Consider the following 25,394-nt stretch of genomic DNA (forward strand, 5'->3'; position numbering starts at 1 on the left):
GAACACGTGTACGGTCTGTCCCTGCTGTGATTGGGATGCTGTTTTTTCTGGCGGTGTAACTGGTAAAATCTCGTTCTACAGTCAGTGCACTGGGACACTCTCATGTCGGGTATGTGCATCTTGGTGTTTTTCCAGTTATACTGATGTTTCAAATATTTTGAAACGCTTAGAATGCACAAACATTTTCTCGATTCAAAGGCCAATGATATTCAGGTCCTGATGCAACGATGACTGGCAGATCTTGACTCAACATCCAATCTAATGTCCTGTAAAAGGAGTTGACAAAAGTCATCACTGTCAGTCAAGGATAGAAATTCAAACACACAATTCTAGTTTATAATAATAATAATCTTTATTGTCACAAGTAGGCTTACATTAACACTGCAATAAAGTTACTGTGAAAAGCCCCTAGTCGCCACATTCTGGCTTGTTTGGGTACACGGAGGGAGAATTCAGAATGTCCAAATTACCGAACAGCACGTCTTTTGGGACTTGTGGGTGGATACCGGAGCACCCGAAGGAAACCCACGCAGTCACGGGGAGAACGTGCAGATTCTGTACAGAAAGTAACCAAAGCCAGGAATCCACATTATAGAAAGGATGGGATAGCACTGGAAAGGGTGCAGAGGAGATTTACCAGGATGTTTCCTGGTTGGAGAGTTTTAGTTACGAAGAGATAGACTTGGATTGTTTTCCTTGGAGCAGCGGAGACTGAGGGGGACATGATGAGCAAAATTATGAGGGGCATAGATAGAGTAGACAGGAAAAAAATTCTCCCTTTGGTATAGGGATCAGTGACCAGGGGGCATAGATTTAAGGTAAGAGGCAGGAGGTTTAGAGGGGATGTGAGGAAAACCTTTCTCACCCAGAAGGTGGTGGGAGTTTGGAACACGCTGTCTGAAAGGGTGGTGGAGGCAGAGACCCTCATGACATTTAAGAAGTATTTAGATAGGCACTTGTGAAGTCCAGGCTATGGGCCAAGCACTGGAAAATGGGATTAGAATAGGCAAGTGGTTGTTTTGGACTGGCGCAGCCTCGAGGGGCCGAAAGGCCTTTACTGTGCTGTATGACCTATGTGAAGTTGGTTACAATCGGATCAGCTGGTGTCTCTGATGGATAATAGAGTGATTCACTTCTCACATTGAGAGCAGGTGAACGGCTTCGTCCCAGTGTGAATCCGCTGGTGTCTCTGCAGGGTGGATGAATGTCTGAATCCCTCCCCACACTGAGAGCAGGTGAACGGCTTCTCCCCAGTGTGAATCCGCTGGTGTTTCCGCAGGGTGGATGAATGTCTGAATCCCTTCTCACATTGAGAGCAGGTGAACGGCTTCTCCCCTGTGTGAACTCGCTGGTGTGACAGTAGATTGTATAACCGAGTGAATCCCTTCCCACACTGAGAGCAGATGAATGGCCTCTCCCCAATGCAAATTTGCTGATGTTTCTGCAGGCTGAATAACTCAGTGAATCCCTTCCCACACTGAGAGCAGGTGAATGGCCTCTTCCCAGTGTGAACTCGCTGATGTTTCTGCAGGTTGGATAACTGAGTGAATCCCTTCTCACACTGAGAACAGGTGAATGGCCTCTCCCCAGTGTGAACTCGCTGATGTAACTGCAGGTTGCATAATTGAATGAATCCCTTCCCACACTGAGAGCAGGTGAACGGCCTCTCCCCAGTGTGAACACGCTGGTGTCTCTGTAGATGGAATAACTGAGTGAATCTTTTCTCACACTGAGAGCAGGTGAATGGCTTCTCCCCAGTGTGAATTTGCTGGTGTCTCTGCAGATGGGGTAACTGAGTGAATCCCTTCTCACACTGAGAGCAGGTGAATGGCTTCTCCCCTGTGTGAATGCGTCGATGAGCTTCCAGCAAACATGGGGCTCTGTATCCCTTCCCACAGTCCAAACATTGCCAAGGCTTCTCCATGTTTTCGGTCTCCTTGTATCTCTACAGAATGCACAATTGAAGCCTTGACCACACACAGAACACATGTACGGTCTCTCCCCGCTGTGAATGGTGTGATGTTTTTTCAGACTGTGTAACTGGTTAAAGCTCTCTCCACAGTCAGTGCTCTGACACACTCTCACTCAGGTGTGTATGTGTGTCTCGGTGCTTTTCCAACTGATGTTTAAAATCTTTTGAAGCTGAGAGATGAGAGAAACCTTTCTCCTTCTAGATTCAAAGGCTGATGATACTCAGGTCCCAAGGAATTGAGTAAAATTTTGTTGGATTTTTGTTTCTTAAGGAGTCTAAATTTTGTATAGATTTAGACTGTCAGATCTAAATCTCTCAGATCGAGATGTGTCGTTTGAAATTTCTGTCTGTAATTCCTCCTCTTCTAACATCCTGTAAAAACAATTTACAAGAATTATCTGTCAGTACAGAATAGAAATCTAGTTTCTCTGGAACATTCTTGTTCTCTCATTCTGCAAAAACTGTAAATCTCCATCCCACACACTCTCCCTCCATTCTCACTCTGCTGTATCTAATATTCACCCTCCCAATTCTCCTGAAGGTGCTGATCCATGCTCACTGCTTCCTGTCCTGGATACAGACTGAAAATCTTCATGAGTTACTACACAAAAAATGTGTAATATACAGATTGGATTCAGTTCCTTTCCCTTCAGTTGTTGCAAGTCGCCAATGTCGTCCCCGCCCCCGAATGAGGAAAGAAGGAAACATTGATTTCCTCGCACAGAAGAGGAAGCTCAATGTCCAACTTCCGGGCTGTGACGCCACAATATAGCCCAGCCTACATCAACCAATAGGAATCATTCTGTTCCACGGTGACGTCATAGGGTTCCAGTGCGCAGGGGCGTCACGGGGTCACGGGTGCCCGCCTCCACCCATTGTTCTCCCTCCGCTGGCACCTCCTCGAGACAAGGTTACCGGGCAACCATCTGACGGCTCCGGCCAGAGCGAGAAGCCGCTCGGTGACCTTACCCTCTCGCCTCGTCCGGGACTGCGCATGTCCAAGGGAGAGGTGAAGCTGAGCATGTGCGGGGTAGCTCCCACCTCCTGACTGTCAGGATGACGCGTTGGCCAATGGAACGCCTGGGCGACCGGATGGACTCTCGTCCTCCAGCCAATCTTCGCGGATTTTGTGAGAACGAAAACTGGGCTTCACACAGACTGAAGCTTCTTCCTGTCTCCAACATCTGTGAGTAAAATGCATTTTCTCCCCCTTTCCATTTCTTTTCTCATAATAAATGCACTTTATTACAGAACCAATAATAATATGTAATCTGTACCATATAACAACACGATACATATCTCTGTCCGATATTCCTTTATTGTCGCCTTAAATGTCAGCTATCAACTGGGAAACCAGTCCTTTAATTTTGAACATTGGGAAAGAGACCATCCTTTAGCCAGACAAATAAATGTGTCAAGCTGAGGGAGCAAAGGATGTCAATGTCTTTAAGAGAGAGACCTGGGCCAAGCTTTCCAGAGTCTGCACCCTCCCGGGATTCACTTCCTTTCCCTTCAGTTGCTGCTAGTCACCAATTGAAGGTCAGAATGATAAATGAAATGGAAAGGGGGAGAAAAGAAAGTTTTTTATTCCCAGATGTTGGAGCGAGGACGAGGTTTCAGTCTGTGTGAAGCTCAATCTTCATTCACACAAAGCCCGCGTGCTGATTGGCTGAGGGACGGGTCCTTCCGGTCCTCCAATTCTTCCCATTGGTCAGCACCTCAGCAGGAAGGTCAGGTTGTTGACTCTTCTCGCACATGCGCAGCTTCCCCTCTTCCTTGGACATGCGCAATTCCGGGCCGACCGCGCTGCGGATCGAGAGGTTTGCCCAGCGCGGGGGACTGTGGGAACCGCGGCTGCCATTACACATCTGGAGCTGTCACCAAACTCTTGGGACTGGGATGGAAAGTGGGGAGGGCGGACATCAGCCTGGTACAAAGCACATCTAGGTGGTCACTGGATTGGATTGTGACGTCCCCCTCAGCAAAACAGTTTGTTAACTTCAGGTGTAAAGATTTAGACACCTGGGTGGCACATTGGGGAGGGCAATAGGTGAGAGTGAAACTGAACCCGAGAGTCAGCACCTTCAGGGGAGGAGAATTGGTGGATATTGGGATGAATTAGTGTTACAATTAGAGTGTGTTGGGGGGGGGGGGGCAGAGATTTATTGTTTGAGGGAGATGAATGTTTTATGACAACTTGAACTGACAGCTTTAGGTTTCTATCCTATACTTGGTGATTTAATACAGACAGAAACCACAAACCAAACATCAAGTCACGATTCAAAGGAGTCACTCGATATTATTGGCTTTTGTGGACAGTGAAATGTTTTGTCTGTTGTGTCTGCGGTAAAGGCTTCAGTTGTCAGTCTGAGGCTTCCACTAATCATCCAGCCTCGTTGATAGACAACTGTAATCAGAGTGGGAATGAACAATGGGCGAGATTCACCGGTCGCCGAAACTGGTCGGACAGTCCCTGTTTCCAATGAAATCGGAGGCGGCGCTGCTTTCGCGATGCGCTGCCCCCTCCAAAGCAGCGTACTCTAGGAGTTCGGCACTCACCATATCGACACCCTCCGGATGTTGCCGGAGGCCAGCCCCAATGCTCCAGCCTCGACCGGCCAAGTTCCCGACGGCGTGGGTCTCTCATGGTCTTACCTGTCGGGAACTCGGCGTGGCGGCTGCGGACTCAGTCCAGCGTCGCCACAGTCGGCGGAGGGCTGATCCGCGGGCAGGGGGGACTTTGTCAGGGGCTGGGGGCACTATTAGAACATAGAACAGTACAGCACAGAACAGGCCCTTCGGCCCTCGATGTTGTACCGAACATTGTCCGAAACCAAGATCAAGCTATCCCACACCCTGTCATTCTGGTGTGCCGTTTTGCCCCAAATATTCGGTTGGAAAAGAACACCGTTACCACGCTGGCAACAGGACATAGCCTGAGAATCGGAGAATCCAGCCCAACCTTTGTAATCTCCTTTCCCAGGTGATGAGTAGAGAGGTTTTTGCAGACAGGAAACACAAACCAAACATCCCTATTCTGAGATGTGTCCTTTTAGATTGGACTCTAGACTTGGGACTTGGTTCTTAGGCTATGGACTTACTCCGGTGTCTGCTTAACACTTGTTTATTAGTTCTACATCTAAACAAGTTACAGAGTAGGCATGTTACTCCTCGGCGCGATTTCAACCCTCCGTGAGTCTAACACATGTTAATAAATCAGCATCCACGTCATACAGTAGCATGTGCCATCTCTTAACCTGTTACACTACATCTCTTCCCACCCCCCTCCCCACTCCCAAATATACTATCCAGGGGTTCTGTAGCCGTCTAAAATACATGTCAACAGTTTTGAGAAGGTACACAAAGTCTGCAGTGCCGCCTGCACACCTCCCTTTGAGAACGTTGCTGCAGTCGGTCCAGTAACAGACAAGAAAGGTGCTGACGAAGCTTTTGCTTCATTTCATGAAGACCTGATGCAGCCGGTACCAGAGAAAATGGTATTTCCACAACCTGCACTGCTGGCCTCTCTGTGGGTGGGGCAAGGGCAGGGACTGCTCAGCAGGGAGGGTCATCATTACCTCTCCCTCCAGTGAACCTCCTCCTTCAGGACAAGGACAGGGACTGCTCAGCAGGGAGGGGCATCATTACCTCTCCCTCCAGTGAACCTCCTCCTCCAGGACAAGGACAGGGACTGCTCAGCAGGGAGGGCCATCATTACCTCTCCCTCCAGTGAACCTCCTCCTCCAGGACAAGGACAGGGACTGCTCAGCAGGGAGGGCCATCATTACCTCTCCCTCCAGTGAACCTCCTCCTTCGATATGGCCAAAATGTTTTTTTACATCAACATCATCAGTGCTGCCACCCTGTTCTTTGATGTGTCCTTCTATATTGGACTATAGGCAAGGGCCTCGGCTCTGAGACAAACTGCAGACGTATTCTGATATCTGCTTAAAAATAGATTATTAGTACTATATTGGAACAGTTACAGAACAGGCATGCTGCTCAGAGACAGGATTCCAATTTCTCGGAGTCTAATACACGACTGGCTGATGCCACTGGTACATCATCATCAGTGTCATACATTAGCGCATTCCAGCTGTTAATCCTTTATGTTTGGAGTGGCACTATGGCACAGGGACGGCACGGCGGCACAGTGGTTCGCACTCCTGCCTCACAGCACCAGGGACCGGGGTTCAATTCCGTTCACAGTGACTGTCTGTGTGGAGTTTGCACTTTCTCCCCATATCTGCATGGGTTTCCTCCGGGTGCTCCGGTTTCCTCCCACACTCCAAAGATGTGCAGGTTAGGTCGATTGGCCGTGCAAAATTGTCCCCAAGTGTCCAAGAGAGTTAAGTGAGGTTACTGGGTTACAGGGATAGGGGTCAGGGAGTGGGCCTAAGTGGGATACTCTTTCCAAGGGTCGGTGCAGACTTGATGGGCCGAATGGCCTCCTTCTGCACTGCAGAGATTCTATGTTACAATTCAATCATGGATGTGATTAACAGCAGCAGTAACAACAGAATTCAACCCCTTTAATCACTCGTGAACACACTGGTGCCTCAGCAGGTTGGACACCTGAGTGAATCCCCTCCCACACTCAGAGCAGGTGAACGGTCTCGCCCCAGTGTGAACTCGCCGGTGCTTCTGCAGTGCGGATGAGTCACTGAATCCCTTCTCACATTCGGAGCAGATGAATGGTCTCTCCATTGAGTGAACTCGCTGGTGTGCCTGCAGTTGGGATAACCGACTGAATCCGTTCCCCACACTCAGAGCAAGTGAATGGCCTTTCATCAGTGTGAACTCGCTGGTGTGTCACAAGGTGGGATAACTGACTCAATTCCTGGCTACACACAGAGCCGATCAATGGCCTCTCCCCAGTGTGAACTCGCTGCTGTGTTTGCAGGCTGGATAACTGAGTAAATTCTTTCCCACAGTGAGAACAGGTGAACGGCCTCTCCCCAGTGTGAACTTGCTGTTGTTACAGCAGAGAGAATGAACGAGTGAATGCCTTCCCACACAGAGCAGTTGAATAGCCTTTCCCTGGTGTGAACTCGCTGGTGCAACAGCAGGTTGGATGAATCACTGAATCTCTTCCGACACTCAGAGCAGGTGAACGCCTCTCCCCAGTATGATTGTGTCAATGGGTTTCAAGTGCAGATGGGGACTGGAACCCTTGCCCACATTCACCACATTTCCATGGTTTCTTCATGGTGCAGGTGTACTTGTTACCATCGAAGATCGATGATGAGTTGAAGACTCGTTGACACTCCGAACACGTGTACGGTCTCTCCCCGCTGTGAATGGTGCAATGTTTTATCAGGCTGTTAAACTGGTTAAAGCTCTTTCCACAGACAGTGTCTTGAACACTCTCACTCAGATGTGTGTCTCGGTCCTTTTCCAGTCACACAGTTATTTAAAATATTTTGAAGCAGACAGATCGGGCAAACATTTCTCCTTCTAAATTCAAAGGCCGATAATATTCAGGTCCCAAGAAATCAAGTGAGTTCAAGGCATGCCGTTTGAGATTCCTGTCTGTAATTCCTCCTCTTCTAATATCCTGTAAAATGAGTTTACAAAAGTCATCACTGTCAGTACAGGATAGAAATTCAGAACAGTCAATTTTAGATACAATGGAACATTCTTTCCTCTCTCATTCCCCAAAAGCTGTAAATCTCCATCCCACACACTCTCCCTCCATTCTCACTCTGCTGTATCTAATATTCACCCTCCCAATTCTCCTGAAGGTGCTGATTCAGACTGATTGACAGATCACTGCTTATCCCTTTCTTTTCAAACCTGAAAATCTACTGTTACCGGGAATGATTCCGAAAGAATCACTCAGCATTCAGGTCTTCTCCAAATTTAGAGTACCCAATTAATTTTTTCCATTTAAGGGGCAATTTAGCATAGCCAATCCACCTAACCTGTACATCTTTGAGTTGTGGGGGTGAACCCCACGCAAGCATGATGATAATGTGCAAACTCCACATGGACAGTGACCCAGAGCCGGGATCGAACCTGGAACCTCGGTGCCGTGAGGCACCAGTTCTAACAACTGCACCACTGTGCTGCCCTTTAAGGAAATAAACTTGCAGTGGATTGGGGATATCAAGGGGGAATGGAACTGACTGGATTGTCCACAGAGAGTCGGCATGGGCTCCAGTTGCTGACCGCACTCGTTCTGTGCCATAATGACTGGAACTATATAACACAGTCAGTATATGATTGTGCACAGACAGGCAGTGATTGACACACAGGATGACCAGTGAACACACAGAACACAGCAGCCAATCACCAGACAGGACACGACCACTATAAGGCACTAGTTTTCCCACTCTTTTGGGATCCAGTCTCTGAGACAGTCAGAGCCCATGAGCAGCAACTAGAACATACACCATGTGGTAGTAAGATAGTCTGGTCAGGTTAGCCTCAGGTCTCCAGTCAAGTCAGCATAGTGTCAACCCACAGTTAAAGTATGTATGATAGTTAAGAGTTCAATAAAATCAAGTTGCATTTCTTCAAGTGTTGGAAGCCTGTCTCTCTCTCACTGCTGCAGCAAACGCAGTGGTCGCAGACCCGGCATACCCAACACATCATGATACCAGTGAGTCATGCTCGAGTTTGACGGACCTACCTTGAGATAGTCATCCTTTGACCAGCGATCAGCCATCCGGTAACATGGACCGCGTCCGCCCTCCCCTGCAGCTCCGCATCGGCGGCAACCTCATTGCTAACTGGAAGATTCTCAAGCAGAAGTTCCAGCTGTATCTTGACGCCACCGACTTGGAAACCGCATCAGATGCCAGGAAGATCAATCTCTTCCTCTCTACAGCCGCGGACCACACTATCCACATCTTCAACTCCCTCACCTTTGCTGAAGGCGAGGACATGACAAAGTTTAAAACAGTCCTGCTGAAGTTCGACAGCCACTGTGACATCGAAGTCAACGAGAGCTTTGAACGCTATGTGTTCCAGCAGAGGCTGCAGGGTAAGGAGGAACCTTTCCAGTCCTTCTTAACCCACCTCTGTATCCTCGCGCAGTCCTGCAACTACGGCTCCACTACCGACTCCATGGTCCGCGACCAGATCGTTTTCGGGGTCCACTCCGATCCCCTTCGCCAGCAGCTCCTTAAAGTTAAGCAGTTCACCCTTACCATCGCCATCAAAACCTGCGTCCTCCACGAGCACGCTAACAACCAGTACTCCCATATCAAGGCGGCAGAGATGGCACGGCAAGGCCCCCACGATGCGGAGCGGGTGCAGGCTATATACCCAACACATCACATATTACACTGGAGCTAATAATAAATGTACTTTATTACAGAGCCATAAATAATATATCTAATCTGTACCATATAACAACACGGGACATCCTATATTAATTTACTGTCCCTTAACCAAGGACACGGACATGGGAAAACTGGATAGACTCTGTGACTTGGGAAAGAAGATCTCTTGGGAAGGTTCAACCAATAGTAAAATGGACTCTTGTTGACAAGAGCACTGGGACTCTCGAGCAAGCTGAACTTTAAAACCTCATTGTCACATTGGGTTAGTTTTGTTCAGGTTTAAGCTTATAGTTTTGCCAAGGTGATATGTTTCATTGTAAAATGGGAAAAAGAGAAACCATTATCTGTACAATGTGTAATAAGGTCGTTGTTACAGTGTTTATAATGTTCAAATGTGTTGTAGCATGAAAGGATTCTGAAAACATGCTTACTTCAGAAGCTTTATTCCTTGGGGATGGGCAGGCATGTGATGACCCAGGTACTTTGGGAACATTTGTGCAATGACCCCTTTAAGACCCAAAGTGAAACTGGAGATTCTTCTGGAGGAAATGAATTGATTTCCTGGTTCTGAGGTCATCAGTTCCAAGAAATGACCATGTGACCTGAGGTTGTTCTGGGAATGAAAAGCTGGAGAAGCTGAGAGTAAATAGACAGATAATTGTATATTCAGTTACACGTTCCATCCTACTAAAGCAGGTTCAGTTGCTGGGGGGTAAGAAGAGTTAAGAAGATAACCTGCAGTTCAAAACAGAGCATGGAGCTTCCAACAAGTCCGGGTGTTGAAGCAGTTCACTGAGAATACAGCAGGGACTGTGTTACATCGTGTGTTACACAGTTGGAAAGGACAGCTAGCTGAAGTCTAGGAGAGCACGGGGTTGTGGATCGGAAGACACCACTTGCTTCTATTTCAGTTATGCAAAATCCAACCATACTGTTTAAAGAGGTCATAAAATGGAGTCTCTGGAGACATCGGAGCCTCACAACCCGAAAGAGAGAGTATTTGCAAGCGTGCACTTTGTTGATGTTCATCCTATTCATGGATCTTGGATAGAATTCGGCTGTTGGTGAAAGTGACTCGAAGGCCAAGTCCATTGGACGGGAAGTGAGGGATCCGACATTGCAGAGGGAGATTGGGAAGAGTGTGAGATTGTCCATGGTACAACATTTCGACAGGAAGTAATGTGAGAGCTCAGAACAACGTGAGATGGATCTTTGTTGTACTGACTAGTAAAGTAAAATTTCTCTTGTTCTGTGAAATATCCAGTCCCTGTTAATTAAAGTTTGTGTCGATTTTAGTTGGTTTGTTACAGTGAAAGTTTGAAAATGTGAAATTTTGTCCATTGGTTTTCTTTCCAGTGGAGATTCCTTTCATTTAATAAGTTATCAATCTCGACAGAGATGGTAACAAGAGACAGAGTCATTAGGGCAGTGGAGGAGGTCATTCTACCCATGCTAACCCTGTGTAGATCATCCATTCAGTCCCATTCGCGCCTTCTATCCCCGTACCCCTGTATGTTTATTGCCTTCAAGTCCCCATCCAATTTCGTTTTGATATCTGGGAAAGGTGGGAGGAACCAAAGGAAATCCAGTTTAATCTGGCACATCCGCTGTTTATTATTAAGACCTGGAAGATAATACGGTGTTTAGTTAATAAAGAAGTCGAACCTGGATCAGGTCAATAAAATGGGGACATTCAATGGGTTTGGTGTATAGCTGAGATGATGAAGCTTTATGTAAACACGTTAAAATCTTTGAGAGAGAGAGAGACAAACATGAGAATGGGTCCCAGTCCCCATTAAACACAAATAAACGGGAAGATTAGTTAGGGAATCTCCACTCAGTCAGTTCCTGGCTGATCTACACCTCGACTCCGTGCTCCTGTCTTTGCTGCTCTTTGCACAGGGTTGGGGTGATGAGGGGCAGAAGCTGGTGAGGTGAGACTTGGGGAGGGGAACCACAGCCAGATGAACACACACGTGAACTCTGCAGGAGGCAGGTCCTCCCCGAAAACTGACCCACCCAGAAGGACGAGAGCATCCTGAAATGTAACAATAATTCTGTCAGTTAGTGGCTAACTAGACAATATGTTGTGATGAGGTTTTAGAAATAGACCCTGGGTAGACGAGTTCACTAAAGCTCCCACAGTGAATCTGTCTAACAGCCACAGCGACCTCTAACGTTGGAAAATGGGTGTAACCCTGTTTGGATGCTGCCGTCAAAGGATGCTTGATAAGTCGATGCAGAGCTTCTTTATAATAATAATCTTTATTAATGTCACAAGGAGGCTCACATTAACACTTCAATTAAGTTACAGCGAAAATCCCCTAGTCGCCACACTCCAGCACCTGTTCGGGTATACTGAGGGAGAATCCAGAATGTCCAATTCACCTAACAGCACATCTTTCAGGAACCGTGGGAGGAAACCAGCGCACCCGGAGGAAACCCACGCAGACACTGGGAGAACGTGCAGACGCCTCACAGACAGTGACCCAAGCCGGGAATCAAACCCGGGTCCCTGGCACTGTGAAGCAATGGTGCTAACCACTGTGCTACCGTGCCACTTGTAGATGGCGAATGGGGTGCTGATCCCAGTGTTTGCTTTGTCTTGTATAAAACAAACTCTCCGATTTGAGTAAGACTGATAATTAAGCACTTTTAAGAATTGATTGTAACATATTAAATTTAACTGATTCAGCCCATTTGAAAAAAAAATCTGCTCTTCAAAGATATATTGGTACAAATTACAGGAGATCTTTGTAGTTGAATTGAATCCTTGACTCTTCACACGGACACCTGACTGACAAGAGGCACTGATTGGACAATAGCTGGAAATAATAAGCTGACATGTTTTTCTGGGAGACTCTCTGTTTCTTGTTAACCCGGAATCGACTATGTGAGAGTTAAAGGCAATACCAGGCTAATTTACATTGTATATACAACATAGAAACAGCCCAACCAATCCATGCCAGTGTTTATACTTCATTTGAGCTTCCTCTCATGCTTTCCCATCTGACTCTATCAATATATCCATCTGTTTCATTTCTCCCTCATGTTCATCCAGCAACCCATAAATATATCGATGATATTTACCTCCACCAATCCCTGTGGTAGCGAGTTCCACAATCCCACCACTCACTGGGGAAGAAATTTCTCCTGAATTCCTGATTAGATTGTCTCACATTGATAGCCTCTCATTTTGCTCTTACCCTTACAAGTGAAAACATTCTCCATGTGTATCAAAATCTTTCACAATTTACAGGCCTCCATTAGTCCCTCAGCCTTGTATTTTGAAGAGAGGAGTGACCCAGCCTATTCATCGTCTCCTGATAGGTTTAACCTCTCACACTAAAAATCTGAAGACAAAAATGCTTTGTTCGCACTTGAGCTCAGTGCAGTGAGAGCGGGGATAGAGTTGCAAGGGAGCCTGAGAACAGCAGATTCACTGAGAATGGGTGGGCTGGGCTGATCTGTGTAAATAAGATGGTTAAATAGACTGTTCATGACCGTCTAGCAGGTGTTCAGGATCGTGGAGGAGCTCAAGTGTCAGTCTTCAACAACACAGTAATTTGCATTTATACAGCACATTTAATGTAATTCAATTTTCCAAGGTGTTTCACAGGGACGTTGTAAATCCAAGTTTCACAAATGATTTGAAAAAAATTGTCCAAGCTCATGATCATGTGACAGAAAATGCTACTTCTCTCTGTCTCCACACACTCCCTCCCTATTGATTGCAACACTAATTCATCTCAATATCCTCCTCCTGCTTTTCCCCCAATTCTCCTCCCCTGAAGGTGCTGACTCTCGGGTTCAGTTTCACACTCATCTATTGCTCTCCCCAATATGTCTAAATCTTTACTCCTGAAGTTAACAAAAAAATGTGCTAAGGGGCGTCACAATACACATGTATTTTGTGTCCGGAATGGGGGCACAGCTACTCCACCCCCACTTTTCATCCCAGTCCCAGGGGTTTGGAGACTGCTTTGGAGATGGTTGATGGCGGCTGAATCTCCCATAGGCCCCCTCGCCGGAGACACCGCTCCGGTGGCGGCCAGGGACTGCGCATGTTCAAAGGAGAGAAGATGCGCGTGCGCAGTAACGGTTCTTCCCATTGAGGTCAAACGGGCATCCATGACACGTGCCATCCGTTGCCCATTGTCTTCAGGCGGCCAGCAACCAATGGAAAGATTGGAGGACCGGAAGGACTCTGGTCCTCCCGCTTTGTGTGAATGAAATTTGAGCTTCAGACAGTGTGCCCAACATCTGTGAGTAAAACACTTTCTTTTCTTCCCCTTTCCATTTTTTTTCTCATTCTCTGCTTCAATTGGTCACTTGCAGCAACTGAAGGGAAAGGAAGTGAATCCAGGGAGGGTGCAGACTCTGGAAAGCTTGGCCCAGGTCTCTCTCTCTCTCTCTTAAAGACATTGACATCCTTTGCTCCCTCAGCTTGATACATTTATTCGTCTGGCTAAAAGGATGGTCTCTTTCCCAATGTTCACAATTAAAGGGCTGGTTTCCCCAGGAGATGGTTGACATTTAAGGGGACAGTAAATGAATGTAGGATAGAGATATGTCTGTATATGGTGCAGATCAGATGTATTGTTAATGGTTCTGTAATAAAGCACATTTATTATTATTTCTAGTTGTGTAATATAGGACTGTAGCTACGTTGTATATTTCCAGAAGAGAAATGCTGGAAAATCTCAGGTCTGGCAGCATCTGTAAGGAGAGAAAAGAGCTGACATTTCGAGTCCAGATGACCCTTTGTCAATGATAAAGGGCATAGAAAGTGGGAAATATTTATACTGTAGGGTGAGGGAATGAAAGATGAGTCATAGCCACAGAAACAAAGGAAAAAGAGTGCAAATAGCAGTCCCCAGGGAGAATAAAAGCTGTGAAAGGTCAAACAGCAGAGAAACTAAAATCTGAGGGACAGATACAGATGTGGGGAGAAGGGGATCATGGGTGGTAAATAGGTAAAATGAGGGGAAGGGGGAAGCAAAGGGGAGAAATGGTAAGGAAAGTGGGGATAAGGTTGGGGAGGAAAATATATATCAAGAAAGAAAGAAAAATTAAAAGACAGGTAAAATGAAATGTAATGAAAACATAGTAGAGCTAATCATCTGAAGTTGCTGAATTTGATGTTGAGACTGGAAGGCTGTAGCATCCCTTACTGGAAGATGAGACTCTGTTCCTCCAGGATGTGATGAGCTTCTCTGGAACATTGCAGCAGGCCAAGGACAGAAATGTGGGCATGGGAGCAGGGTCTTGTGTTAAAATGGCAAGCTACGGGAAGGTCAGGGTCCTGAATGCACACAGATCAAAGGTGCTCAGCAAAGCGATCACCCAGTCTACGTTTGGTCTCTCCGATATAGAGGAGACCACATTGGGAACTGTAAATGCAATCGACCAAATTGAAAGAGGTGCAAGTGAAACACTGCTTAACCTGGAATGAGTGCTTTATGCCTGGGATGTTAAGAATGGAAGAGGTAAAGGGGCAGATGTCACATCTTCTGCAATTGCTGTGGGTGATGGGAGAGGTGGTGGGTATGGTGGGGGAGTGGACTAGATTATCCCGAAGGGAACGGTCTCTACAGAATGCTGACAGCGGGAGTGAAGGAAAGATATGTTTAGTGGTGGCATCGTGCTGGAGTTGGCGAAAATGGCAGAGGATTATGCTTTACATACGGAGGCTGGTGGGGTGAAATGTGTAAATGAGGTAACTCTATCCTTGTTCTGGGAGAGAGGGCAGGGGGCGAGGGAAGTGGCACGTAAGATGGGCCGCACACTGTTGAGGTCCCTGTCAAAAACTGTAGGTGGGAAATCACGGTTGAGGAAGAAGGAACACATTTTCGAAGCACCACTTTGGAAAGTGGCATCGTCGGAACAAATGCGACGGAGGCGAAGGAGTTGAGAGAAAGGGATGGAGTGTGAAGAGCTGTAGTCCAGGTAGCAATGGGAGTCAGTGGGCTTGTAATGGATGTTAGTCTATTGCCGGAAATGGAGACAGAAAGGTCAAGGGAAGTGAAGTGTCTAAGATGGATGGGGTGAAAGTGATAAGAGGGGTGGAAACTGGAAGCGAAGTTGATGAATTTTTCCAGGTCCAGACGAGAGCATGAAATGGCACCAAAATAGTCATCGATGTACCAATAAAAGAGTTGTGGGAGGGGACCTGGGTTGGCCTGGAACAATGAATGTCCACATACCCCATAAAAAGGCAAGCGTAGCTAGGACCCATTGCAACACTTTTGATTTGGAGAAAGTGGGATGAGTTGAAGGAGAAGTTATTGAGAGATAAAACAAGTTCAGCCTGGCGGAGAAGAGTGGTGATGGATGGGAATTGTTAAGGCCTCTTTTTGAGAAAGAAGTGAAGAGCTCTCTACACCTCCATTCATCACCAGGATGGGCTGAGATCTCTTTGGGAATCGCCCGAAAGTCGGCCATTTTCTTTTTCAAACGGGCTAAGTATTTGCTCGGCTTTTCCCAAACTCGTACAACTTCTGCCTCACAAACTCTTAACTTTACTCGACCTGCTGAGTCAACAGGGAGTCCAAAGCTCCTCTTGCCATGTTAACCTCCTTCAGCAATAGCTTACTCAGGCCCTCCATATGATTCTCTTCCACCTTCGCCAAACAAACCTCCAGAAGCCGCTGGTTCTCCAGCATTCTGCACCTTTTATTAGCAGTGTGAGAAATGATTAGCCCCGAGCATAAACTTTACACGTCTCCCACAAAATGGAGGGGGGAATTCGGGGGTCGAGTTAACCAAAAGGAAGAACTCAAAATGCGCAGTGAATGAAGCGTCTCTTATCCGGGAAGCATCAAACCTCCACATTCTCGACCTGGGGTGAGCCCTCGAGCAAAAAGTGCAGACAAGCGGGGGGGAGCTCTGCGAGTACGATGCTCCCGGCACAAGAAAGTCGTTGATTCTGGTGTGACGTTGATGTAGGTCTGGAAAGAAGGTAAAATCTCCGCCCCTTGGATGCAAAGTTCTTTCAAACATCCACATAACCCACCCCCTCACAAGCCGATGCCAAGCCCTCGCTTGCAGTGTTGGGGGGTTCTGGTAACCGGTAGCTGATCAGCCAGAGGATAGAAGTGGCCGTTAAAGTCGCCAACCACAAAAGAGTTAGTCGAAGCTAACTTTGCAAAATATACAAAAGCCTTTGCAATGAACCCCGGGGAGTAATTCGGGGATCCATAAACATTCATTATTGAAACAACATCTCCATGCACCAAACCTCTAATGGTCACATAGCTACCTCCTTTTTCCTTGGTGCAGGTTTCAACCTTAAAAGGGATATTTTTATTAATAAGGATTGCCACACCCCTGCTACTTGATGAAGGAGTTGAAAAAACCTGCCCCACCCAAACCCACCTCAATTTAAAGTGTTCCTCATAATCCAGATGAGTTTCCTGTACTAAACCTATGTCGACTTTCTCCTTAAGAAAGGAGAGGATCTTTTTCCTTCTGATTGGGTGATAGATGCCCCGTACATTCCCTGAGAAAATTTGCAGATTAACTGCCGCCATTAGTTAGGCGACAGAGAGACAGGAACAGATTTTCACACCACAATCGGGCGTGCATCATTACCCCCTCCTCCAACTCACTTTACACCAGAGGCACCAAGGTTTCCCCAAACTGCTCCTTTCACGGTTAAAAGCCCCGTCTGTACCAGAGTTGGATAAAGTCAACAACACATAAACCCTCCCATAATAACAAAAATACAAAAGAATCACGACCACAATAGAACCAAGGGGACATTCCTCAATAAGACTGAGGACCCGGAGGATTAACCCCACGGCCAGACTGTCGTTATCTTCAGGATACCTTCTCCAAAATGAGGAGAAGAAAAGAAGGGCCAACAAGGGAATGGGGATCGAATGTCCCTCCCGCATTTTAGACCCACCCGTTAAGACCTGCATCCACCACCACCCACCCTTCGGCAATGGCACCACTCGGTTCTGCCATGATTAACGCTCGGATAATAGAAGACAACGGATAATAAGCACACAACACATCTACCATAACTGGGATGAGATAATCTGAGTCCCTGGAACACTCGAGGAGGAGAAGAAGACATTCAATCAGCGCTCACAGAATAACAACTCCCTTCAACAGGATAAAAGATAACAAATTCAGACAACACCATGATAGGGAAAGAGTCCAGATTAGAGCCTGAGTTAGTCCGAGCTGCAAACCATCCCTCCAAATCCTTGCACTTCATGGATTTAATGAAGGCCAAGGCAGTAGTCGGATTATCGAAAGTCTTGACGGAGTTGTCGGATACAATTTTCAGAGTTGCTGGGTAAAGCGACAGAATTCACTACCGCAGCCTTCAGTTCCCTTCAAACTTCATCGAAGCCTCGATGCTTCGTTTGCATAGCTGTTGAAAAATCCTGGAAGAAGGAAAATCCTCATTCCTTATGGAGCCAGGCCCCACCTCACCTAACCCGTCTCCAGGACCTACTGCTGTCTTTCAAGTTGTGGAAGTGAATGATCACAGGCCTGGGATGAAAACTATCCCTTGGCCTCAAAGACAGGATCTGATGCCCTTTCTAATTTGAAACGCCCAGGCTTCACATCCAGCTTGAGAAAACGTGGCAGCTGGTCCTCGAAGGACCTGACGAGAGCCTCACCCTCCACACCTTCTGGCAGGCCAATGACTCGGATGTTCTTTCTCTGACCCTCGGTTCTCCAAGTTCTCCAGGCTTCTCCCACGCCACTCAGCTGGTTCTCAAGGATTTAATTCTTGCCTCCGCCGAGGAGGCATCTCGCTCAACGTTCAGGATTCTCTCCTCCGGATCATCGAGCCTCTTCATGGTGTTGTTCAGCTCGGCCTCCTGAGCTCACAGATATTGAGTCAGTACACCCAGCCTTGTTGCTCTTATTAGCCTTAGTTTTATTAGCTCTAATTCTGTCACCTTTGCTCACGAGTCGCCAGGTATCTTTCTGATACCACCACGTGGTTCAAGCTCTAGTTATGATTAATGAGCCAGCACACCGCTTAGTAAGAGTAAAATCAACGGTCATTTATTATATACAGCAATAAATACTTATACAATAATCCTACTTTCTAGACTACTACCTACCACTACTGGCCAATACTTAACTTTGGGAATGGCCCACCAGGTCACGGAAACGAATGGCTTATCGAATTGGGTCTGGCCTGCGGGATTCAAAGGCTGATACAGGTCGATGGCTAGGAGTCTCTATCGGGTAGCGATCGCTGGAGTCAAACTTACGGTTTCTGGTCGATGGTTCTTGCGAAGGTTGCGAGCAGGAGAAGAAGGGAGAGAAGGGTCGATCTGAACTTGGCCCCTATCTTTATAGTTCCCAGGGGCCTCCCGCCTCTCGGGGCGGACCTTGACCCTGGTCCCAAGTGATTGGACTTGGTCCCAATCACTGGGTTCGATATGCTCCAATAATGGGGCGATTCCTTGATCGGGGGGTGGTCGTTCACCTTTCTTTGTCTCGGCCACTGCTGGCGCCGAGAGGTCTAGATCGGCTTTCAATTGCTAATTTGTTGCAATTATTCCCGGGGATGGACGATTAAACTGCAGATGGCTGGGTTGATGTGCTGTTAATGGTTGCAGGTATCGATCTGGGCCGACTTCCCCAGAGCCGAATACACTGTTCTGTCTGCAGCTGTCCGTTTGTGCCCTGTTGGCTGCTTTTCCCATCAGCCTTTTCGGTTAGCCATTTTACATCGGGTTTTGGCCAAATTAATCTGGAATCAGCCATTTTAGGTGGCTACAGCCTCTGGTCAATAACACGGAGAATGTTGCTGACATAGATCGACCAATGATCCCACAGAATAAATGAGCAGGTTCGATGGGCCGAGTGGCCAACTGCAGCTCCTATTTGTTATGATCTCTGTGCCCAGGACAGGAAGCAGTGAGCAGGGATCTGTCAATCAGTCTGAATCAGCACCTTCAGGAGAATTGGGAGGGTGAATATTAGATACAGCAGAGTGAGAATGGAGGGAGAGTGTGTGGGATGGAGGTTTACAGCTTTTGGGGAATGAGCGAGGAAAGAATGTTCTCTAGGAACTAGAATTGTCTGTTCTGAATTTCTATCCTGTACTGACAGTGATGTCTTTTGTAAATTGTTTTTAACAGGATATTAGAAGAGGAGGAATTACAGACAGAAATCTCAAACGTCACGTCTCAATCTGGCTGAGTCTCTCAACTCCTTGGAACTGGATATCACCGGACTTTGAATCGAGAAGGAGAAATGTTTGCCCAATCTGTCGGCTTCAAAAGATTTTAACTATCAGTGTGACTGGAAAAGCACCGAGACACACACACCCGAGTGAGAGTGTTCCAGAGCACTGACTGTGGAAAGAGCTTTAACCAGTTACACAGCCTGAAAAGACATCACACCATTCACAGTGGGGAGAGACTGTACACGTGTTCTTTGTGTGGACGAGGCTTCAACTGATTGTCAAACCTGGAGCGACACAAGGACACCCAAAACATGGGGAAACCGTGGAAATGTGGGGACTGTGGGAAGGGATTTAGTGCTCCATCTCAGCTGGAAGCTCATCGACACAGTCACACTGGGGAGAGGCCGTTCACCTGCTCTGTGTGTGAGAAGGGATTCACTCAGTTATCTGCCCTGAAGTCACACCAGCGAGTTCACACCGGGGAGAAGCCGTTCACCTGCTCTCAATGTGGGAAGGGATTCACTACTTCATCGAACCTGCGGAAACATCAGCGAGTTCACACTAGGGAGAGGCCGTTCATCTGCTCTCAGTGTGGGAAGGGATTCGGTCAGTTATCCCACCTGCATATACACCAGCGAATTCACACTGGGGAGAGGCCGTTCACCTGCTCTCAGTGTGAGAAGGGATTCACTACTTCATCCAACCTGCTGACACACCAGCGAGTGCACACTAGGGAGAGGCCGTTCACCTGCTCTCAGTGTGAGAAGGGATTCACTCAGTTATCCTACCTGCAGAGACACCAGCGAGTTCACACTAGAGAGAGGCCGTTCACCTGCTCTCAGTGTGAGAAGGGATTCACTACTTCATCGAACCTGCTGACACACCAGCGAGTGCACACTGGGGAGAGGCCGTTCACCTGCTCTCAGTGTGAGAAGGGATTCACTACTTCATCCAACCTGCTGACACACCAGCGAGTGCACACGAGGGAGAGGCCGTTCACCTGCTCTCAGTGTGAGAAGGGATTCACTCAGTTATCCCACCTGCAGAGACACCAGCGAGTTCACACTAGAGAGAGGCCGTTCACCTGCTCTCAGTGTGAGAAGGGATTCACTACTTCATCGAACCTGCTGACACACCAGCGAGTGCACACTGGGGTGAGGCCGTTCACCTGCTCTCAGTGTGAGAAGGGATTCACTCGGTTATTCAACCTGCAGAGGCACCAGCGAGTTCACAAAGGGGAGAAGGTGTTAACCTGCTCTTAGTGACAGAAGGGATTCAGATATCCATACACCCTGCAGGAACACGAGCGAGTTCACACCTGGAAGAAGCCATTCACCTGCTCTGAGCAGGGGAGACATTCAATGATCCGTCCTGAGTACGGCGACACTAGCGAGTTAATTCTGGGGAGAGACCATTCATCTGCTCTCAATGTGGGGAGGGGTTTTGTGATTCATCACACCTGTTGTGACTCCAACAAGTTCACAATAAATTACAGATGTTGGCTCCGTTGTTATTGTATCTGCTCTCACTGACATCCAGTACTGCATTTTGTTCATTCTGACATCTGGTGAATGGTGATGATTGGAGGGTTTCTTTCTGCTGGACTGGCCGGTCTAACACCTCTGCCTCCGGTGGGCTGACCATTTTTGAGGCCAGTTGCGATTACCTGGTTCCAAGTTTGACGAGGGGCACAGAATGAAAAGGTGTTTGCACGTTGGAAGATATTTAGTTCCCAAAGCAGCCATGTTGCCATGAAGATGGGCTATGGTGGTTACAAAGTCCTTTTGTCTAATTTATCTGGGTGTTTCTAGCAGAAGGAAACTGTCACGGTATGAGGGACAAGTTGTCTGTGGTAGATTGGGAAATTACAATAAACATATCACTGAAAGTGGCAACGCAGGTGGATAAGGAGCTAAGAAGGCAGACGGCATGCTTGTCTTCATTGGTCGGGGCATTGAGTATAAAAATTGGCAAGTCATGCTGCAGCTGTACAGAACCTTAGTTAGGCCACACGTGGAATATTGCCTACAATTCTGGTCACCACATTACCAAAAGGATGTGGAGACTTTGGAGAGAGTACAGAGGAGGTTTACCAGGATGTTGCCTTGCCTGGAGGGTATTAACTGTGAGGAGAGGTTCGATAAAGTCAGATTGTTTTCACTAGAGCGACGGAGTTGAGGGACGACCTGATAAAAGTTTACAAAACTTTGAGTGGCACGGACAGAGTGGATAGTCAGAAGCTTTTTCCCAGTTTGTAAAAGTCAATTACCTGGTGACATAGGTTTAAGGTGCGAGGGGCAAAGTTTAGAGGAGACGTGTGAGGGACGTTTTTGACACAGAAGGTGGTGAGTGCCTGGAACTCACTGCCGGAGGAGGTGGCGGAAGCAGGTACGATAGTGACGTTTAAGAGGCATCTTGACGAATACATGAATAGGATGGGAATAGACGGATACAGACCCTGGAAGCACAGAAGGTTTTAGTTTAGTCAGACATCATGATCCGAGCAGGCTTGGTGGGCCGAAGGGCCTGTTCCTGTGCTGTACTGTCCTTTATTCTTTGTTGTTCTTTGAATGCCGATAGACAATAGACAGGGAACCGCAAGCATTTTATTTACATAAAATATAGATTCCTTTAAGAAGCAAAAATTAAACAGCAAAAACGAAGCTTTCGTGGCTAACAAGAAATGTTAAAGATTCCATTAGATCAATGGAGGAGACAGTTTTGTAGTGAGCCTGAGGATTGGGAACTTGTTTTAGAATTCAGCAAAGGACCAAGAAACTGATGAAGAGAAAATAGAATATGAGAGCAAACTGGGGATAACTGGAAAAGCTCCTATAGGAATGTGAAAAGGAAAAGATTAGCAAAGACCAATGAGGGCCCATTCCAGGCATAGACAGGAGAGTTTATAATGGGGAATAAGGAAATGGCAGAGAAACTAACCAATGTGTGTCTGTCTTCACCTAGGAAGAGACAAAAATAATCCCAAAAATACTAGAGAACCAAGGGACTAGAGAGCAGGAGGAACTGAACGAGATTAGTATTAGTGAAAAAGTAGTACTGGAGAAATTAATGTGGTTGAAAGTTAATAAATCCCCAAAAACTGATGCTCTCCATCCCAGAGTGTTGCTTCCGACACAGGGGATACAGGACAGAGTGCTTTCAGGGGTGTGGGTCGGAGAGGGCAAGGTGTCAGAGATTTACCGAGAGATGAGGGAAGAAGGGGAGGAGTCAGTGGGCGAACTAAAAGGAAAGTGGGAAGACGAACTAGGGGAGGAGATAGAGGAGGGTATGTGGGCTGATGCCCTAAGCAGGGTAAATTCCTCTTCCTCATGTGCCAGGCTTAGCCTGATTCAATTTAAGGTGCTACATAGAGCACACATAACGGGAGCAAGATTGAGCAGGTTCTTTGGAGCGGAGGACAAATGTGGGAGGTGTGGCGGGAGCCCGGCAAACCACGCACATATGTTTTGGGCGTGCCCGGCACTGGAAGGGTATTGGAAGGGAGTGACGGGAGTGATTTCGCGGGTGGTGAAGGCCCGGGTCAAACCAGGCTGGGGGTTAGCTCTATTTGGAGTTGCGGAAGAGCCGGGAGTGCATGAGGCGAAAGAGGCCGATGTCGTGGCCTTTGCGTCCCTAGTAGCTCGGCGCAGGATCCTACTCATGTGGAAGGAGGCGAAACCCCCCGGACTGGAGGCCTGGGTAAACGATATGGTGGGGTTCATTAAACTGGAGCAGATAAAGTTTGCCCTGAGAGGATCGGCTCAAGGGTTCACCAGGCGGTGGCAGCCATTTCTCGACTACCTAGGGGAACGTTAGAGGGAAGACAGATGACCAGCAGCAGCAACCCAGGGGGGAGGGGGGGGGGGGTTAGTTTAGTTTAGGTCAAAGATAAAGGGGTTTTGTTACTTGTGTATTGTTAAAAATTTCTGTATTGTTATTGTTGCGTTTGCTTTGTAAGAGGGGAAAAATTGTTGTTTGGGAAAAAAATTTCAATAAAACATATTTAAAAAAAAAAAAGAAAATACATCTGAGGAGATAGTAATAATATTCTTTATTATTATAATCTTCATTATTGTCACAAGTAAGCTTACAATATCACTGCAATGAAGTTACTGTGAAAATCCGCTAGTCGCCACACTCCGGCACCTGTTTGGGTACACAGAGGGCGAATTCAGAATGTCCAATTCACCTAACAAGCACGTCTTTTGGGACTTGTGGGAGGAAATCCACGCAGTTTTGGGGAGAATGTGCAGACTCCGCACAGACAGTGACCCAAGCCGGGAATTGAACCCGGGTCCCTGGAGCTGTGAAGCAACAGTGCTAACCACCATGTGCCTCCATGCCGCTGTGTCAGTTGTGGGGAACAAGGAAATAGCAGAGGCGTTAAACAGATATTATGCATCAAGATACTTCGAATATCCCATTAATACTAAAGAATACGGAGGGAGCAATTAAATACCATCACTGGAGAAGTCGTATTGGACAAACCGATGGGGATAAGATTAGTCCCCTGGATGGCTGCATCCTAGGATCCTAAAAGAAATGGCTGCAGAGATAGTGGATGCATTGATTGTAATTTTCCAAAAGTCCTTGGATTCTGGAGAAGTACCAGAGGATTGGAAAACTGCCAATGTGACAACCCCCTGATTCAGAATGGGAGGGAAGCAAAAAATGAGACACTATAGGACGATTAGCCGAACATTTATTATTTATTTGGGTTTTTTTTAGCCTAACATTTATTATTGAAAAAAATGTTGGAATGAATGAGGAAGTAATAGCAGCACATTCAGAAAATCTGAAGATATTTAGGCTGAGATATATATTTTTTTATGTATATTTAGAGTTCCCAATTCATTTTTTCCAATTAAGGGGCAATTTAGCGTGGCCAATCCACCTACCCTGCACATCTTTTGGGTTGTGGGGGCGAAACCCACGCAAACACGGGGAGAATGTGCAAACTCCACACGGACAGTGACCCAGAGCCGGGATCGAACCTGGGACCTCGGTGGCGTGAGGCAGCAGTGCTAAACACTGTGTCACCGTGTTGCCCAGCTCAGATAGATTCTTGATCAGTCAGGGAACCGAGGATTATGGGGAAAGGGCAGGAAAGTGAACGTGAGGAATGTTGGTTTCAGCCATGATCCTATTGAAATGTGCAGCAGGCTGGAAGGGCCGAATGGCCTACTCCTATTCCTTATGGTCTTAGTGTGGTCTTATTCCCACCTACCCCTGATAAATTTTCACCCCCTTGCTTTTCAGGAATCTATCCAGCTCTGCCTTCAAAATATTCACAGACTCTGTTTCCACCGCCCTTTGAGGAAGAGAGTTCTAAAGATTCACAATCCTCTGAGAGAAAAAAGTTCTCCTCTGCCTTAAATGGGCAAGTTATTACTTTTAAAGCGACTCCACTTTCTTGTTCTCCCACAAGAGGAAACATCCTTTCCACATCCACCCTGTTGAGGCCCCTCAGGATCTTAAACGGTTCAATCAAGTCACCGAAACTCCATCGGACTCAAGCCCAGCCTGTCCAATCATTCCTCATAAGACCAGCCTCCAATTACAGGTATGAGTCCAGTAAACCTTCTCTGAACTGCTTCCAACACATTTACATCATTCCTTAAATGAGAGCAATACTGTACACAGTGCTCCAGATGTGGTCTCACTGATGTCCTGTATAACTGAAGCATAACCTCCCTACTTTTGTATTCAATTCCCCTCACAATAAACAATAACATTCTATTAGCTTTCCTAATTACTTGCTGTACCTGTATACTCGCCTTTTGTGATTCATGCTCCCAGATCCCTCTGAGTCTCAGAGCTCTGCAATCTCTCACCATTTAGATAATAAGCTTTTATATTCTTCTGGCCAACATGGACAATCACACATTTTCCCACATTATTCTCCATTTGGCAGATCTTATTCCACTCATTTAACATCTACCTTTTTAACCTCCTTATGTCCTCT

At 46.9% G+C, this 25,394-nt stretch overlaps 2 protein-coding genes across 4 annotated transcripts; one reads left to right on the forward strand and one right to left on the reverse strand.

Annotated features, from left to right (window-relative positions):
- Positions 1-333: 333 nt before the first annotated feature.
- Positions 334-3,039, reverse strand: LOC140422189 (uncharacterized). 2 transcript variants are annotated; one of them, XM_072507206.1, is made up of 2 exons: positions 2,942-3,039; positions 334-2,344 (listed from the first exon to the last, which is right to left on the reverse strand). In XM_072507206.1, the coding sequence occupies exon 2, from the start codon at positions 1,987-1,989 to the stop codon at positions 1,072-1,074; it is 918 nt and encodes a 305-aa protein (XP_072363307.1). In that variant the 5' UTR covers positions 1,990-2,344; positions 2,942-3,039; the 3' UTR covers positions 334-1,071. The 2 variants fall into 2 exon arrangements, with proteins under 2 accessions (XP_072363307.1, XP_072363308.1); XM_072507207.1 differs by lacking the exon at positions 2,942-3,039 and adding an exon at positions 2,495-2,875.
- On the forward strand, positions 2,811-20,930 carry LOC140422181 (uncharacterized). Of its 2 annotated transcripts, none has more exons than XM_072507195.1 (2): positions 2,811-3,158; positions 19,383-20,930. In XM_072507195.1, exon 2 carries the CDS (start codon positions 19,741-19,743, stop codon positions 20,689-20,691), a length of 951 nt encoding a protein of 316 aa, XP_072363296.1. In that variant the 5' UTR covers positions 2,811-3,158; positions 19,383-19,740; the 3' UTR covers positions 20,692-20,930. The 2 variants fall into 2 exon arrangements, with proteins under 2 accessions (XP_072363296.1, XP_072363295.1); XM_072507194.1 differs by lacking the exon at positions 2,811-3,158 and adding an exon at positions 13,429-13,526.
- The last annotated feature ends 4,464 nt before the right edge of the window (positions 20,931-25,394 follow it).

This window comes from Scyliorhinus torazame, chromosome 5 (assembly GCF_047496885.1).
Source record: "Scyliorhinus torazame isolate Kashiwa2021f chromosome 5, sScyTor2.1, whole genome shotgun sequence".
In the NCBI taxonomy this organism is placed as follows: Eukaryota; Metazoa; Chordata; class Chondrichthyes; order Carcharhiniformes; family Scyliorhinidae; genus Scyliorhinus; species Scyliorhinus torazame.